This window comes from Dufourea novaeangliae, unplaced genomic scaffold (assembly GCF_001272555.1).
Source record: "Dufourea novaeangliae isolate 0120121106 unplaced genomic scaffold, ASM127255v1 scaffold318, whole genome shotgun sequence".
Lineage (NCBI taxonomy): Eukaryota > Metazoa > Arthropoda > Insecta > Hymenoptera > Halictidae > Dufourea > Dufourea novaeangliae.
Window position 1 is genome coordinate 71752 of NW_015374196.1, and position 16364 is coordinate 88115.

Sequence of the window (16364 nt, forward strand, 5' to 3'; positions counted from 1 at the left end):
ATCTATTAAAATTCATTGAAATACCTGCGAGCAGTCTCTTCCGTGTTGCGCGTGGCGTTAATTCAATAACGTTTGCGCCGAAGTATCCGTACCTTTCACGAATCGTGTTTTGTTGCACTAGGAATCGTTCGAAAGATATGCTATTTCATCGGGCGATCGCTGCTTACCTTCATAGGTGGATGGACAGGTATCCGACATGTCAAACACATTGTGGAAAGTTTCAAGATTTTACACTTCGTTGCACGATAGATCAAAGTACTTTGGTGTACATGGTTTTTATAGAAGATTATCAAGTTTAGTAATAATGGCGTCAATCTTTGTATCCGTGTAAATTGTTTTTTCGTTCACAGAGGTGTGAACTGACGGACATTTGCGTCATAGGCTATTTCTCATCAAGGGTCATTTCTATGTAAATTCGTTTACATGTTCACTTGTATTCTCCTTATTTCGGTCATTATTCGATTCACTAATTGCATGCGGGAGACTGTAACTGCTACTCCTTAGAAGTTAAAAGTTCTTTGGCACAATTTAATGTCGTCGGCCACCGGTGACCACCTTGGCGGTTAATGTGTTAAGTATTCCCAAGACTTTCGTGAAACTGATACGAAACGGATTGCTGTTCGATTTTTTCGCCAATTATTCAGGCTCGGTTCCCAAGACCAGTTTTCGAACGAGACCGTGGTCTTGATAGATTGTTACTGTTCCTCGCCGGTAGCAGCACGTTCTCACCCTCTCCCTGCTGGACGCCCATCGAGGCTTTCCCTAATGCGTCCTTGATGAGAGCTAACCTTGCCAAGAGGTCTTCACTGCACCCTGCCTCTGGATCACTCGGTTTATCGATGCGGACGATTATTTTGCTCGTCACGTTCGTCATCGTCTCTGCGGGTCATCCGGTTGTTAACTTCTTCTAACAGCATTATAGAGAGAGCCGCGATGCGGTCAACTAGGCGGGATAATCTACTGGACGACGTCGCGGGCTCCTTTACCGGTTATGTCGCAGGGATCGTCTTCCAGAGTCTCTGTTTAATCCTCCGATGAAAAATGATCCCCGGCCGTGCTCGAGACCGAAGTGGTCTTATGACCATAAAGCACAGATAGGGTATTGAAATAACGATGCATTATTTAATTGTTCATCGTCGGTATTATTTAAACTAAATACACTTAGCGACAGAAGTTGGGGTAAAAAGTTGTATATTCTAACGAATGTCATATTCTTTGCTCGTGCTTATATGTACAGTGACAAAAAAAATTGGTACATGGAAGGCTGTCACATTTGTTTCACTAGATTACGTACCAAACTACGAATCTTATTTAAAAAAAAACGAAAAATTTATCAGAGTGAGGACGCATAAAAAGAAATTGCATGAATAAAATGTATTTTTCATGGATAGCTTTGTTTCAGAAAAAATCAAGTTTGAGAAATTGTTAGATTCACGTATAGCTGTATACAGTTTGGCTTATGTTTGTGTGAGTATTTACAGTATTTTCTTCTCGATGATTTGATATAACCGATAAATGGAAGATAATAACGTTGACAGGAAGTAGATAGTACTTACCTCGTATCACTGGTTGTGATTATTTCAAGTAGAATTAGTGAGCAATAGACAGACATATCAGCCAGTCCCATTGAAAAGCATACCTCTCTGATAGATTTTCGAATACAATTTCTTCAAAAATAAAATCTAGTAAAAAATTAATTTTGTATTTTCAATATATTAATTTCATTGTTTATACCACAGTTCAGTGAATGTTGAATAAACTTGTAAATACTGGGATTACCTAGAAAAGAGTTAGGTACTTTATGAAATTTTTCTTTTACCAGAGTCAATAAATGTTACACAAAGTACCAATCAAGTGAATAGAAATATACCAAGACATTTATTGAGCATATTTTCATAAAACTGATACAGTCAACTTCGTTGAACGTCTCACGGAGATAATAACATTCCGCCTTGGTAGCGAATGAACATTCCCGTGTCATAAAAATCTTGAAGTAACGCTAATTTCCTAGATATAAAATTCCAAACAAAATACGTACTATCTTCCCAAGAAAAGAATTCCAAGGCAACAGTAAAACGCGAAGGTGAAACGCGGCGAGCCTAGCAAACGTTCCCAGCAAAAATCCGCGAACGATGCTCGTAACTTCAACCTCGGATCTACGGCAACTAGTACGAGCAATAAAGCTCGCGAACGATCTAAAGAGAACACACGGTAGATCACACGGTCGGTACGGTTTCGGATTATTTAAATTTACCCAGTTATTTCCTTTAGATTCTTTCGACATCGATATGTCGTATGAAGAATCGAAATTATTCTTTGTTATACAACTTAATAATTGTGAATAGTAGGTGTACCAATAAGTAATCAACTATTACTTGAGAAAACTAGTATTAGTATTTTTAAAGCTCAAGGATCTATAATGCTTCATTTGTATTCATAATTGTTCTTCAAGATCCTACACTTTTACTCACTTTTTTACTCACAATCAGTGAAAGGTGGGAAAGATATTTTTAAGGTAAAATATATCATTTTGCAATTTCAAAAGTTGGTGGATTATTTACTGCTACCTCAGAAACAGGTCCGATCTACATCCAAAGTCGCTATCTCGCCTGTAAATGCAACAAACTATCAAAATTACTTCCCAAAATCTCGTCCCCATCAAAATCCCCTTGCTCAAAACCACCCACATTTTCAGTTACATACAAAACCCAGGCTGTTCATACAGATAGAAATCATTGTACCAAAGGGTATACATCTATTTCTCGAAAGCATCCAGTAGCTATGAAGCCATTCTCCACTAGCAATGTACCGATTCTGCAAACCGAACAAAGGCTCACGAGCGCCAGCTCTAAAAGCCCCCTGTACCACGAACAGCAGTCAGCGATCGCGAGACGCGGGGTTGTAAGAGGGAAGGAGATAGGGCAGACGACATTAGAGGCACATTAGCGTGCGCCACTCGTCGGCCAGCTGGTAGTCAACCGGGGCCTAGCTAATTACATGCCGATTCCAGGGGATCAGCCGCACAATGCCGTGTCGACATACCGTTGGCTCGTCGAGGTGCGCGGGGAGTCTCCCCCCCTGATACCGATATATGTATATATATATATATATACACACATATATATACACACACACACACACACGGTGTGTGTTGTACCAGCGGCCACGGTTTCGCAGAAAGGTTCCATCGGTTACACGCTGGCCTGCCGCGGAGCCGGCAGCGCGCGAGCCGGCTAATCGCTCGAAACTCGCTAACTCGCCGCGCGGCGATTTGCGGCGTCGATTTACTGCCGAGAGGCGATCTCCCCCTCTACGAAATGGACCGGGGGTAATTGTTCCTGATGCGTTCACTTCGTATGGAAGCTTGGTTCCATACCGCGCTCAATACACATATACCGTCTACGTGGCCAGATGAAAGCGAGCGTCCACACGAGATACTATCGTCCGTGGATCGCGTACTAAATACAGAAGCGAATTACATATGTCCAATACTTTCTCGGCGAGATGGTTTCAAAGGCTGACACGATGGGCACATGGGTGAATGTTTGTGGAAAGTGAGAAGTTCAGGTGTCTGAGACAGGAGAATGATTGGGTCTGGTTTAATCGAGTGGTCTTTATTGCACAGTAGGGGACAAGAAATAAGTAGAAAATTGAACAATAATTCTATAATACATGACATAAATAAAAATCGATCCAGATTACTGATGATAATCACAAATTTCAAGCGATAAAGTATTAAAACTCCATTGAAAAAACGCATTCTTGGTCCTCGCCAATCTTTCATCGTGTAAGATGTACTTTTGGAGATTATTGTACAATTCTTTTGTTCGCGTTTAAAGTCACACAAGCATTCTTCCTAACGTTTATGCGTTGCAACCCTTAAACGCAACACGAACAACACGGCAGTTCTGAGAGGAAGCTTTTGTTCATTCGTAGCAGCATCACGAGGAAAATCCTCGGGGGTACGGTTCAACTATCTATCTGCGGCCGCGTGTTCATAATTCTTTGTACCGCGGAGAGATGCGCGCAAGAACTTTTTCGTTCCAGCGGAACACGCTGGATCTACGTGGTCCGCAGATGTTACCAGCGGGTGTTCTTCAGGTACGTATTTGAAGAACGAGCGCTCATTTGAGACCAGGCTACGTCCCACTGCGACGAAAATTCAAATGTTAATATACGTTTCTCACTGCGAAGATCAAAGACTGCTTCCTTGCTCCCTTGATGGTTTAATTAATTGCCCGCCTTTTGTTCCATTAACGAACATCCTTGCCTGTTCCCGTGGATCGTTGAGGAAATCTTGTGCTTAGTTTCCTTGGGAAGCATGATGATCGGCAAAGTCCATGCAAAAGAGTTCCTGTCTATTGACAGAATTAAAATTGTGAAGTGACATTACATGTGACTGCTACACATATGCGTTCCTTCTCATGTTTGATGTAACTCGGTATGCGAAAGAGATTTCATGTACGAACATCAAGGCAAGTTATGCATGAATGTAACATACGAAAAAGGAGCACGAAAATATGATGAATGGAAGCAGACCAAAAACGATTTTAATCCAGACACTTTATCGTCTTAAATACGACGAGAGGCGCATTCCTCGTTCATCCCATGACGATAATAACGGTCCGAACAAATTACACGCCCCAGCCCGTGCAGAATACATCAGCAATTCCATAAAACCACCTCTCCGCTCATTAGTCGCTCACCCTTCAGAACCGAGGCGACGTTTAGGCGCGCGCAAGTCAGCGTGAAAAGCGCAGTTAAAATGCCCCCGGTGTGTCACACCGTCTCGCATAAAGATGTTTAAGCATCGTCGCCATGCTTTCCCAAGAACGATTCACGGACGGTTTACGGAGGTGTGACGTCCTTGTACCTCTTCTAACTTTATTGTTCCCGGAATGCGCCGGGTCGTGTGTACGGGTCTTTATCATTTTCACGAGTGGCCACGCTCGACATAGCTCGGCCGAGCGAATGGTTCCGCTATTAACGGCGGGATGTCTCGTTGAAGACGAGGAACAACCTCGACAAACCGTTTCCCATCTCGAGCGATGGGCAAACAGAAAGACTGCGTTGCGTCCCTCGCGGAACCTGTCGACGGCCTCTGGCTTCCCGCGAAAACTGTCGAGGCGTTGTCGTCGCCAGTTGCAAAACCGCTGATGACACTACACGCCACTCGAACCCTGGCCGTCGTTGCCAGGTTCCTCGAAGAGTCTCAACCCTTGTCGTCGGCGACGGGGACAGCTACGGCGACGATTACGACGGAGTTCCCCCCACTCCCCTTCCTTCGGTAATTACCGCTCGAGTGGCATCACCGCGCCGTGAGACAGGTGGCGAGGAGGCTGTGCCAGGCCGCCGGCGTCATCCGCCTCTTCCTTGTTGCTCTAGCGCCTCCTGCGAATTTATGACGGGATATATATATTTCAACGTTTATCGCGCGACGTGACTTGTCCCTGTGCTTTACGATTCTGGCGGGATTCGGTATGCGGGACCTGTCTACCCGTGGTATTTCCTTTCTTTGGAGGATCTAGTGGTTTATTAAATGGTGGATGGTCAGCATGCTCACCGTTTAACCCCGGAACTTGTGCTGCAGTGCTACGTGTCCCAGGATTACTTTTGTATAATTTTGAATAGAAGATTAGGTTTTATTTTATCGATTTTCGTAGTTTTTATTTACTCTTCTCGGACTGGATTTTGGGATTGCGCACAGTTTCTTGAAAGAAATTTATAGTTTTGGAATGCTCTATTACCGAGGGAGCATAGTTCACTTCCTTAACAAATGTCAAAGGGAAGAGGTGCCTTGTATCAATTTCTTATATGCAATTTAAATCAAACCGACTACAGAGATGAGAGAAATAAGAAGAATAGAACTAGCATAGTCTCTGAGAACCCTTCTTGGTATTAGAGAGTTACATTAGGACAGAAATCGTTGCAATATTTTTCTCTATCTGCAATAGTAATGATTCAAACAACATGTTCTATATTACCAGGTATAAATTTTCCGTTTTGTCTTCTTTGATAACCACTATATACCTGAAAAGGTATATCGCGTCCCGAGCGTACTTGTTCAATCACCTGGGATCCCTTTGCGTACCAACGCCGATTAAAAACGATCCTTACATTCCCTGGCTAATGATGCATTAAAACAAGCCCGACCGGACGACCGTCGTCATGAATCATCCCCGGCCCCTCCGTCGATCGTGTACTTTTTCCCCCAACGTCGTACGTTACCGATCGACAAATTCTCCTGTTCCGGGCCCCCATAAATCCATAGTCGTCTCTTGCGCGGATTAACACCGCGCTCGTTGGGCCCCGAGGGATTGGCGGTAGGAGGGGGGATGGGGGGAGAGGAGGGGGCCAGGTCGTTCGCCGTTGGACGAAAACGCGTCTTATCGTAATACGATCGATAAAACTGGATCTTAGGGGGGACCGTCGTCGGGATCCAGGATAACGCTGTCGGGCATGACACGTCGCCCGAGCCCCCGATAAACGGGGGAGAGAGAGCCGGGGCCCCACGGAGGAAACTCGATGCGGGGGGATCCGCTCGTCGTCGTCGTCAAGGGCTACGGATAATCGACTTAACGACGGGGCTTAACGACTTCTCGGTAACGGTTCCGCGGGGCTTCGTCGTCGCCGTGGTATTACGATCCACGGGAATTCTAAACTTGGGCCTTGTACGGTTGGGGACCCCGGACCCTTCCTTTCCTCCCTCTATAATGCACGGGCGACACCGCCATACGTGTCGCGGGGAATCGATCCGATCCGGTTGTAAGCCGACCTAACCATAAGTCCGGAGTGGATCGAGCGTGCTCGTCGAACAAGAGTACTTGCCTCTTCGGGACCGGCCACGGGGGAAGGCTTGAAGCTCGAATTTATTACCGAGCTGGCGAAATGGTCGGGATCGCGCGCGATGTCAGAAGTGCACGAAAACTTGAGATAAAGAAATAACTTTATTCGAATTACAAAATTAATTAATTCGAATTACAAATGATTAAAAATCCAGCTGCGGTATTGCTCTCGTTATTACAGTCAATGAGAATCTTATTGCATTTTACCTGAATCACTGTGCTCTCACAGAGTACGAGGACACAGCAATTCACAGTATCGTGGTGAACCGTGGGAAATGGTAGAACCGGGGCTCTTCCTGTCATTCTTATTTACCTTGTGTCTCTATCTAATTTCCTTCTTTTTCCTTTTTCGCCTTCTAGGACTGTGACAACCTGGCGGACGGCTCGGAGCGTGACTCCCCTTGGAGCTGTGGGGGTGGCAGCGGTAATGGCCGCAGACCCCTCACCTCCATTATCGAGCACCTACGTACCTCCAAAAGCAGGCTTCACAATGGTGAGTCAGAGCACTAACATTGTTTTTCATACTATTAACATTGTTATCGTACATTTAACATTAACAATTTTTTATATTTTTAAAACGTTGGATCGAACTGATAGTATTATTTGTGGTATAGAGTTCAAGTATCCTTTATTCCTGCGTCACTAGATCACCCAAAATTCTGGCATTCTAACCTGGTCTACCGATGACTCGATAAACTAACGTTTTGAAGTGTGAAATATTTTCTGAAACATTTGAATAATATGTATTTCGTTATTCGATAGAAGTCAAAAGTATTAACATTTAAAGTTCATGGAATTTCTCGAGGACTTTCCGTAATCCCCTAATCCGCGTCCGATGAAGATGTACACGGGGGCCATTAGAAGTAACGAGGCCACCTATAAGCACAAGAGTGATGATCGCGACTCGTAACGATAATAAATAATCTGTGAAATATAAAGCTACGAAACGATTCGTTTCCCTGGTAGCTAAACTAAGATTCTCAAGAGAATCGCCGGGACTATGCTGATGTCTTCATCCGAGGTAATTAGAGGCAAGGATGCACATACATATAAGCTGGACGTATGGTGCGCCGGTTCTCTCGAGTGAAACGGATGTCCCCATGCTGATGGCCTTTATCTAGTCTTCTATTGATGTCCTTGTAGAAAGGAATAAGGACAGAGGCTGGCGACGAAAGGATAAGGACATCTCTGACGACGGGAATGGATAGGTTGTGTAGATTGATAGATAGTGACCTATACATCGGTACTGGCAATCTCTATCCTCGAATTCTGGTACAATCAGTAATTTTATTGTATTTACCATCGGACAGCGAGTGCAGGGTCACATTTACCCACCTGAAGTCATTGTTCTATTTTTCATGGTTATATGTAAAATTAATATACGAACTTGAAAATATACATAACTTTTTATGAACAATTTCTTCTTGAAACCTACGTGCACGAGAAATTTTATTACGGGACAAAGTGACCCTGCATTCGTTTGCCACATGTATCCCAGACCATTCGCCTTCCAAGGGTTAATGAAGAATCTACTTATCGGTCAGGAGAAGTAATTAGTCGGTAGCTTCCAATGTCTAATGAATTTCATTCCGTTTCTTTGCTTCCTATAAAAATGTTTTACCAACTCTCATAATTCTTCTTGAATTTCATTCGTTTCATTATCTGTATCGTCTGATTCCACGCAGTCAAGAACCGACGATTTTTCACCAAGTAAAAGATACCAGCGGAAGTCTCCCCCGAGCAAAATAAACGAAACCAGTAGTCGATAAACAAACGGATTTTTCCATATTGCAACCGGTTCGCCCCGAGGCCCCGAGAAATACAATCTCCCCCATTACCATCCGACTGGCCGGATCTCCTTAAAATACAAGGCAAGTTAACGTCTTAATTAGAGAATTCCCCCTGTGCGTCGAGTAGCGGCCAATCGAACCGGAAACGGAGGAAGTCGTCCCGAAGGTCTGCCGGCTGAATCTGGTAGGCCGACCGAATGAAGGGAGCCCGGTAGGAGAAGAAGAGGATCGTCGACGTCAATCACGATTACGGGATGAGTTTTCAGCGCGCGTCTCATTAGCCCACGCCCTCATTATTACGTTATCAACGTCCCCCGGGCTTCGTATAATGGGGCCTGAATATATTTATGAGGGTAATCCCCGCAGCCGTTTCGCGGCCAATACGAAACACCGCGCTGCGGAACCGGCCCCTGGACCGTAACAATAATCCTTATATCCCTCCACATAATTGTGCCCGCGGAGGATTTATAGAGCTGGTCCCGGGCACACCGAGCCTATCTAACGATCTGCCCCATTGAGTAGCCAGCCAGTCCTAGTACTTCGGCCAGAGAAAGAGAGGGGGATAACACGGCTCACTACGAGGGAATGGGACTCATTCAAAAACCGCGAGCACAGAATAGCACGATAGGGGGATTCTTTGCCTCTTTTGCGTTCGGGTCATCTAGATGCGACCGGGCTTTCGGGACCGTGTTTCTGCCTGATTGGTTTATCGACCCTTCGCGAAACACTCGCGTGATTCCGTGGACCCGGAGCAATTTGGTTGTTCGCCCGGGCTTATCTGATCCGAGATGATACATTGAGGTTTTTCGGTCTTGTCTTTTTGTTGCCGCGGTCTCCGGAGACTCGCTTGATCGCGGCGGGGGACTTTGAATAGGGCTGGTTGTTTGGGAATTGGTTTGATTCTGTAACTTCGAAATTTGGGTTATTTGTCACGACTGACCCGGTCATCGGTTTTCACGGTTCGTCATTCGAGGGTTAGTGTCTTACTATGTGAGCTAAAGGAGTTAGGTTTAATAATTATTTACTAGCTTCAGCTGAACCTTGTTTATTACACAGTTTTATTTAAATATATCCTGCTTATTTTACACTTTGCACTGTTCTTTCTTGACACGATGAAGTCGCATCATTTTCATTATTATGTATGAGTAATTCCATGGATCTGCTTGAAATAATACTATTGAAATGGAGCCTACGAAACAAAGTTACGTTCATAAAGCTTGGTTCTAAATAGTAAGTCACAATAATTTAATCGTTAGAAACATTTCTAATTGCATCGAACGCCAATATGATGAAATCAGTAGTAAATTCCTCGAACATCTTTTTAATCAATTTGTATGAAAACATGTAACAAATCCAAGGTCTCACGTCGGTATAACTCCCCCCGATTCCAATTACCATGCAATCTTGCAGTTCAACTTCGCGTCCAACAGGAAAGTATAAATGTCAGACGCAAAGTAGTTTCCATCAAGGATATGAAATAACCTTCGTGTTCTGTTCAAGTAAGTACTATATATCACTTTTCAGTTCAGATTAAATCAGGATTAAAATATTGAATCAGCATATTTGGCGCCATAATTTACTGAAATAAAAAATTACAATTCCATCTTAAATACTCTACAGAGAACTGGTATTCTCAAGACTGATCGACAGTTATGTGCTTTGAATTCATGGATAACGGCGAATCTAGGGTCTCCTAGAATCGAAAGCGTGAAAGTATCGAAAAGTCTGAAACAATCGTATCCACCAAGGACGAGGTACCGGGAATTCATAGATTGTCTTGGGATTAGCTATTCCAGGACGATCGTCTACGACGTGTCATTAGTGCTCGCTCGTTCCGTGCCGGATGACATCACAGACACTGCTCACCTCACGGTAATTCCATTCTTCTCCTCGGTTTTCTTCTCTGCTCGTGAACTGCACCTTCGCCGTACTGCAGTGTCCTAATAAGGAACTGGCGATGATCTACTGAGATAGATTCGCGTGTCATTAGCCGACGATTTCGAACCAAATTGCCCTGTCAATTGTGGGAGCAGTCCGTGGCGGTTCTTGCTGATCCCAGGGCAACGGTAGTTTCGCGTTAAGTGTTTTATAGGGTCGGTACCATTAACATGCATCGACTGACGGAAGAACGAGCTCGTTGATGGAAACACTCCTTTCGGCGTGACTGACAATCTCCGGTTCATTGAAGAAGCTTTTGGGGATGATAAATTGATTGGCACCCTGTTTCGACACAAACTAGGTATTAGATTCCCTGCTCCCCATCATCCAAGGGTGATCTGAAGCGGCAGAAAAATACACGGGAGGTCGTGGTTGGGGTCTTCTCGTTTCTGGCCGATTCCAGCTAGCATCCTGGAAGCGTCGATTCGACACGGCGGCAGGGGTAGCGCGTTGCGCTCCGCGCTCGCCAGGATGTGCAGGCGCATGCACAATTTATAATGCAATTAGAGCCTCGGATGGTAGCGCTCGGATTTATGGCAGCTGGAGAATCCGTAGTCCGCGCGCGCTCGAGTGAGAGAGGAAAAAGGAAGCGGTTTGAAGCTGAAGAAGAGAGAAAGAGAAAGAGGACGGAGAGGTCGAGCTGCTGAGGCGAACGACGAGAGCTATATTCTCGTCGAATGAGTTATACGCCTCCCGCGGTTCCAATACATTATTTATCGCTCGGCTTTTCATTATTACCGCGTGCAGTGTGCGCGCCTGCGCGTTGCCCGCTGATCCAGCCCCACGAAACGCGGTTTCCGGCGGCGCGGGGACCCGTCGCGACCCTGGATTTCCAGGCAGCCGCGATTGTAATTGGTTGTATCGGTATTGTTGAATCGGTTGTTGCCGAGTCGTCGCGCACGAACGTTTTCCTCGGGGGTGATTTACGACACAAGGAATGAATTTATCGGCCGCTAATGAGGGTGACGTTCATGGCGAACAAGAAACCAACCGGGCTTCTCCGGGTGATTTTCTTTGGGTGTTTTCGTGAGTTTGTGTACGTTCGGTGTGCACCTTGGTGTGTATACATATTCATTGTGTATTTTGTGATTCTGTTGGGCAGGATTTTCGTGAATAAAGATGAACGGTGATGCGGGATATTGAAAAGTGTACTGTCTGCGGTGGTGGTCGAGGGGGATTCTGTGGTGAATTTGGTGATCGTAGTGCAGAGGCAATGAAAATTAAGTATTAAATTAACTTTTGTATTAGTTAACCATTTCACGTCTATTTTAACATATGTGACATGTAACAATCACAAACATACTACTAAAGGAACTCCTGTGTATCATACAAATCAATTTTGTAGTTTAGATGAAATCCTTGTATATTGTTTCAGACAGTTCTTTCAGACAATCTAGCTTATTTAGTATTATAATTATATTTCTTAGTAGTGTAATTTTATATTTCAACTGGAAATTGTTTTTAATATTTTTATGAGTATATTAGTAAAGGGACAATTTTTTTCTTCTTTTATTGCCTCTCGTTTGACAAACCAATAAGAGGACCTGCAGAGGGGGAGACGTACACATCGAAACGTATCTCGTGGCTACGTTTAACAGTATGGTAAAAAATATATAGCTGTAAATAACGGCTTGTGCAACGAGTCCTCATTAGCATGGTATCGTCGGCGTAAGTTATTGCGCTTAATGATAGAGGCGACCCTGAATATGGCAGGGGCAAAAAGAAATTCCACCCTGGTAGAAGGAGTTAGAGAACCGGAAAACAGGTTGCAAAGCGGAGGTCGTGTAGAAAATCGGTTGACAAGTGCTAGAGTTCAATGGCCACGTGGAGATATTTAGTAAACATCGACAACTCTGCTGAAAATTGTGAATATCATACTGCAGGTGTGTATCAAACTGGTCTTGAGATATTCTATACGATTCTTGAATAGATGGTAATTCAGGATAGTCCCGTAAACCCAACTTTAATACTTAAACTTTTATTACTCAATCATATTTATACATATAGCCAAGTCACTAATATGATAATTACCTCTATTTTTTACCTTTGGCTTTTATTCCAGCTTCGACTGTAATAAATTCTTCCTGAACACATTAAACAAACTTTGAGCAATTATTATTTATCGCTCATTTGGTATTCACAGGAAATATAGTGTCACAAATGTGCCCTATATCTAGATTAGTTCACATTCTAATATTTCCTATAGATTTATTTCGATTCTTCTAGAATTGTAATTTTTTTGGCCTCCGATTCTCAACGATAAATCAGGGACGCCTCTATATCTGAATTTTTCATATCAAACAAGGGTAAGCTAAAAATTACGCGAAGAAAATTTCAAATCATTTTTCTATATAAATGTAATAGCTCCTAAATATAGAATTGTGATCCTTATGACTCTTGAGTGTAACTCAAGCTTCTTTGGTGAATGTACTTTCTCCAGCAGTCAAAGCGATAAAAGTGATTTGATGGATACGATTCCCCAGGCTACCTAAAAAAGGATAAAAAAAATTGATAAATGTTGTATCTAGTCCATGTATTATACGAGAATGGCTGGTGGTCGATAACGTTCAGATCGTTCAGATATTAGAAAGTCTCCCTCCACGGGTCGAAGGAAGACGAGCGCACGGTTGCGGGCGTGAAAGAGGCAAAGCCGTGCTCGAACCGTTAATCGTGAGCGTAATTACGATAATCGCTCATTGATTGCCCCGTGAACGTGCCTTCTGCACTTTCCTACCGCGTCCGGAGGCTGCACAAACCGCTCCATCTTATTGCGCCACGAGCTTGGTAGTCGTGTACCGAAGGCTTTGTAGGAAATTGGATATGTAAAAATTTATTGCCTAAGTCGATCGTATATTTCTCATGTTGTAGATTCTAAATTCTTTCAGGTGACTACTGTATTATTAGTGAGAAAGAGAATAATATGCGGTACCCTTGCGTAGCATCGTTCATAGTTATCTAAAGTATACCTACTGTGTGTTTTAGATAGTGATTACAGGACTTCGAGTCACAAGCTCTGAAATACCGATTGTGCCTACCGATTCCTAGCTCAGATCTAATTAAATATTCTCTCAAACGAAGTCATAAAGGTGAACGGTATACTACGCTCCACGTAGCAACGAAGTCAACGGTTTTCGAATCGACGAAAAGAAAAAGAAACCTAAACCAAACGATCGTTCTAACAGCGCAACAATGAGCCGAGCGGGAAGCCGCAGGGTTACGTTTCGTATTAAGACAGCATCCCCCTGTCATCTCCATTCTCCGGCTTCCGCGTCGGGAAGGGCCGGGGTCCGTTTTTGTTCGATCCTCACGATTCTCGGACCGATAACGGGCTGTATATCCGAGCTGCCATCAGAATCCCAAGATAGCACCACCATCTAGAGCACCATCCGTTACACCATCCAGTGCCAAGCGGCATCCATTACTCCGGGGGCCCCCGTCTCGGTTGTGTATTGTATTCCATCCGGGGTTCCTTGGCCTGCGTTCTGCGTTCCATCGTCGGCACCAAGAGAGCTTTATTAATGTCTTTATTCACGGCGTCTACCCGCGAATAGATGCATTATCTCGAGTCGGTCCCAGGCCGGCCATCGCGGGGATAACTTCGCTTCGCTTTCCGTGGCGTCCAGAGACCGTGTACGCCTGCACGAGCGTCAATCATTCGTCGACCGTGGATTCGCTTTCACCCGGCTAATTGCGTTCATCGTACGACCACGGGGACCATTGCGGAAACGGGAATTCCGAAAACTGGATCGAGCGTGGGTGGGCGACGTTAATCAAAGGAACGGAATTTGGGTAGACTAGCGAAGGAGATTTTAAAGTCAAATTGATTTTGATATCTAAATGCAAATATATTGGTATGTAGACAATGAAATCGACTACCACCGACCAAAAATCATAAAATTTTGATCACGCACGGAGTCAAATCGGCCGCATGTTCTGACGTCGTTCGGGTCCCATTCTTCGCGTCGATGTCCTCGTTCAGGACCCAGGTTCCCCTTAACGACTCCGCGCCGGTTTGTGTACCGATCAATTCGCGGCACAAAACGCTCTCGTGGCCACGTGTAAACGAGAAAACGGAACGAGCCTGGCTTACCCTTGTCCGGCCGGGTTTATCTCGTACTCTTCGTGAGCCTCAGCTCGGCCATTAGTCGTTGTCAGTTACGTCCGGCCTCTCCTCTTCTGGATCAAGAACCAGGAACCGTGGACCCTGTGGCCGTTCGTGGTTCTTCCTCTCTCTCGTAGTACGGCTCCGTAACGTGACCCCTTCAGCACCTTCGAGGAATTAAGATATCGGAGAGCCCCGTTCGCGCCACGGAATTATTCCCCAGCCGATCTTTCTTTACGGCACCACAACCCGATGATCAATTGGCGTTTTAGCATTCGTCTAGTGGATTCTAATAGTTTCTGGGAATTAAGGTGTATCGGGACTGGATGCATGGAAATGAGCCTCGTTTCTCGAGTGGAGCTCCGTGGCTATCGCACGTAGCGGTAATCAATGGCTATTCCAGAGGCGCGGTGTTCAATTTTAGACACGATTATGGATCGTTTTTCAACTAAAGAATCGAAAATATAGTTACTTTATTTTTAACCGTTTTATGATGTATATTAACCGTATGAGTTATAAACGCTACGTAAGCTAAGTAAGCTAATGATTCCAAATAGAATCACACGAGCAGAAAGGATTAAACTTTGCTTCTCCTGGACCGATAATTCGATAAATCGTTTATCCCAACGAATCTGTCTCGCTATTAGTTCACATAATTGGCATCCAACTGTACCTCCATAAAACTTTTACCCTAACATGTCGTAAATTCATCGAAAGTACAATAAAGAAATACCCTTACCCAAGCCATCGATCAAAGTGCATAAATCTCGCCAAGCCACGAATTGCCATCCACGTATACACGCTCGAAGAAAGAACACTTCTCCTCGATTACGAGCGGCACGCGCGTCTCATTGTCCTAGAAACGGTGTCGCAGACACGGAATCTTGCCCGCGCGCGCGATCATTGTATTTTATTCTTCGCCCGTGGCTTATTAACTCGGACGTTTACGACCCCTTGAACCCCGCTCGAATCGAGCTCGGCGAACGGGGTTTTATCGCCGGTTTTATTGCGTTTTACTACCCCGACTGAATTAAGACGTTGCAAATAATGTCGTCGGTTCGGTTCACAATGGGGCACACCTATATCTTCCGTGTTCTACGCCGCCGCGGGAAACGAGACTCCACACTGTCGATAATTTATTCGAAATCGTGAAAATTTTATTACCGATCGCGCGATCCAGCTCGCATCTGTATACAGGGTGTCCCAAAAAGGTGGGATAATCCGCAACATACATATTGCTCATGGAAGTACAGACCGAAAAGCCCTTTACTCTTTTGTACGCGCAGATCCAGTCAAGAAGCGCGCGACCCAAGGTCCCTGACCTCTGCTTAACTGCTAATATCTCGGAAATGGAGCTCCCTATTACGAAACAGTAAAGGACTTTTCGGTTTGTATTTGCATGAGGAATATGCAGGTTTCGGATTGACCCATCTTTTTCGGACATCCTGTATACATATACGACGATCGCGGAAATCTGGTTGAATGGGAATGATTAACATTATATATCCTGTTATCCGCTTTAAACGGCCGGCTAGGTGAAAATCCAGAACCACGTCGCCCGAGGATTTCTAACGAATTATCCGTGATCGCGATTCCACGCCTGTGTATCGCGGAGAAAGCATCAAGGAAACCCTAACACGCGTATTGCAGCCTACCCGCGCGGATCGTTCGAGCGGCACCGTTGCGCGG

General features: G+C 44.6%; 1 protein-coding gene across 1 annotated transcript in view; it reads left to right on the top strand.

The window, feature by feature from the left end:
* The first annotated feature begins 3504 nt into the window (after positions 1 to 3504).
* LOC107192264 overlaps positions 3505 to 16364 on the top strand; it is a 228140-nt gene continuing 215280 nt past the window's right edge. Inside the window, exons 1-3 of the mRNA XM_015581480.1 lie at positions 3505 to 3554; positions 7001 to 7106; positions 7206 to 7338. Coding sequence (XP_015436966.1) covers positions 3505 to 3554; positions 7001 to 7106; positions 7206 to 7338 — 289 coding nt within the window. The remainder of the gene's footprint in view (positions 3555 to 7000; positions 7107 to 7205; positions 7339 to 16364) is intronic.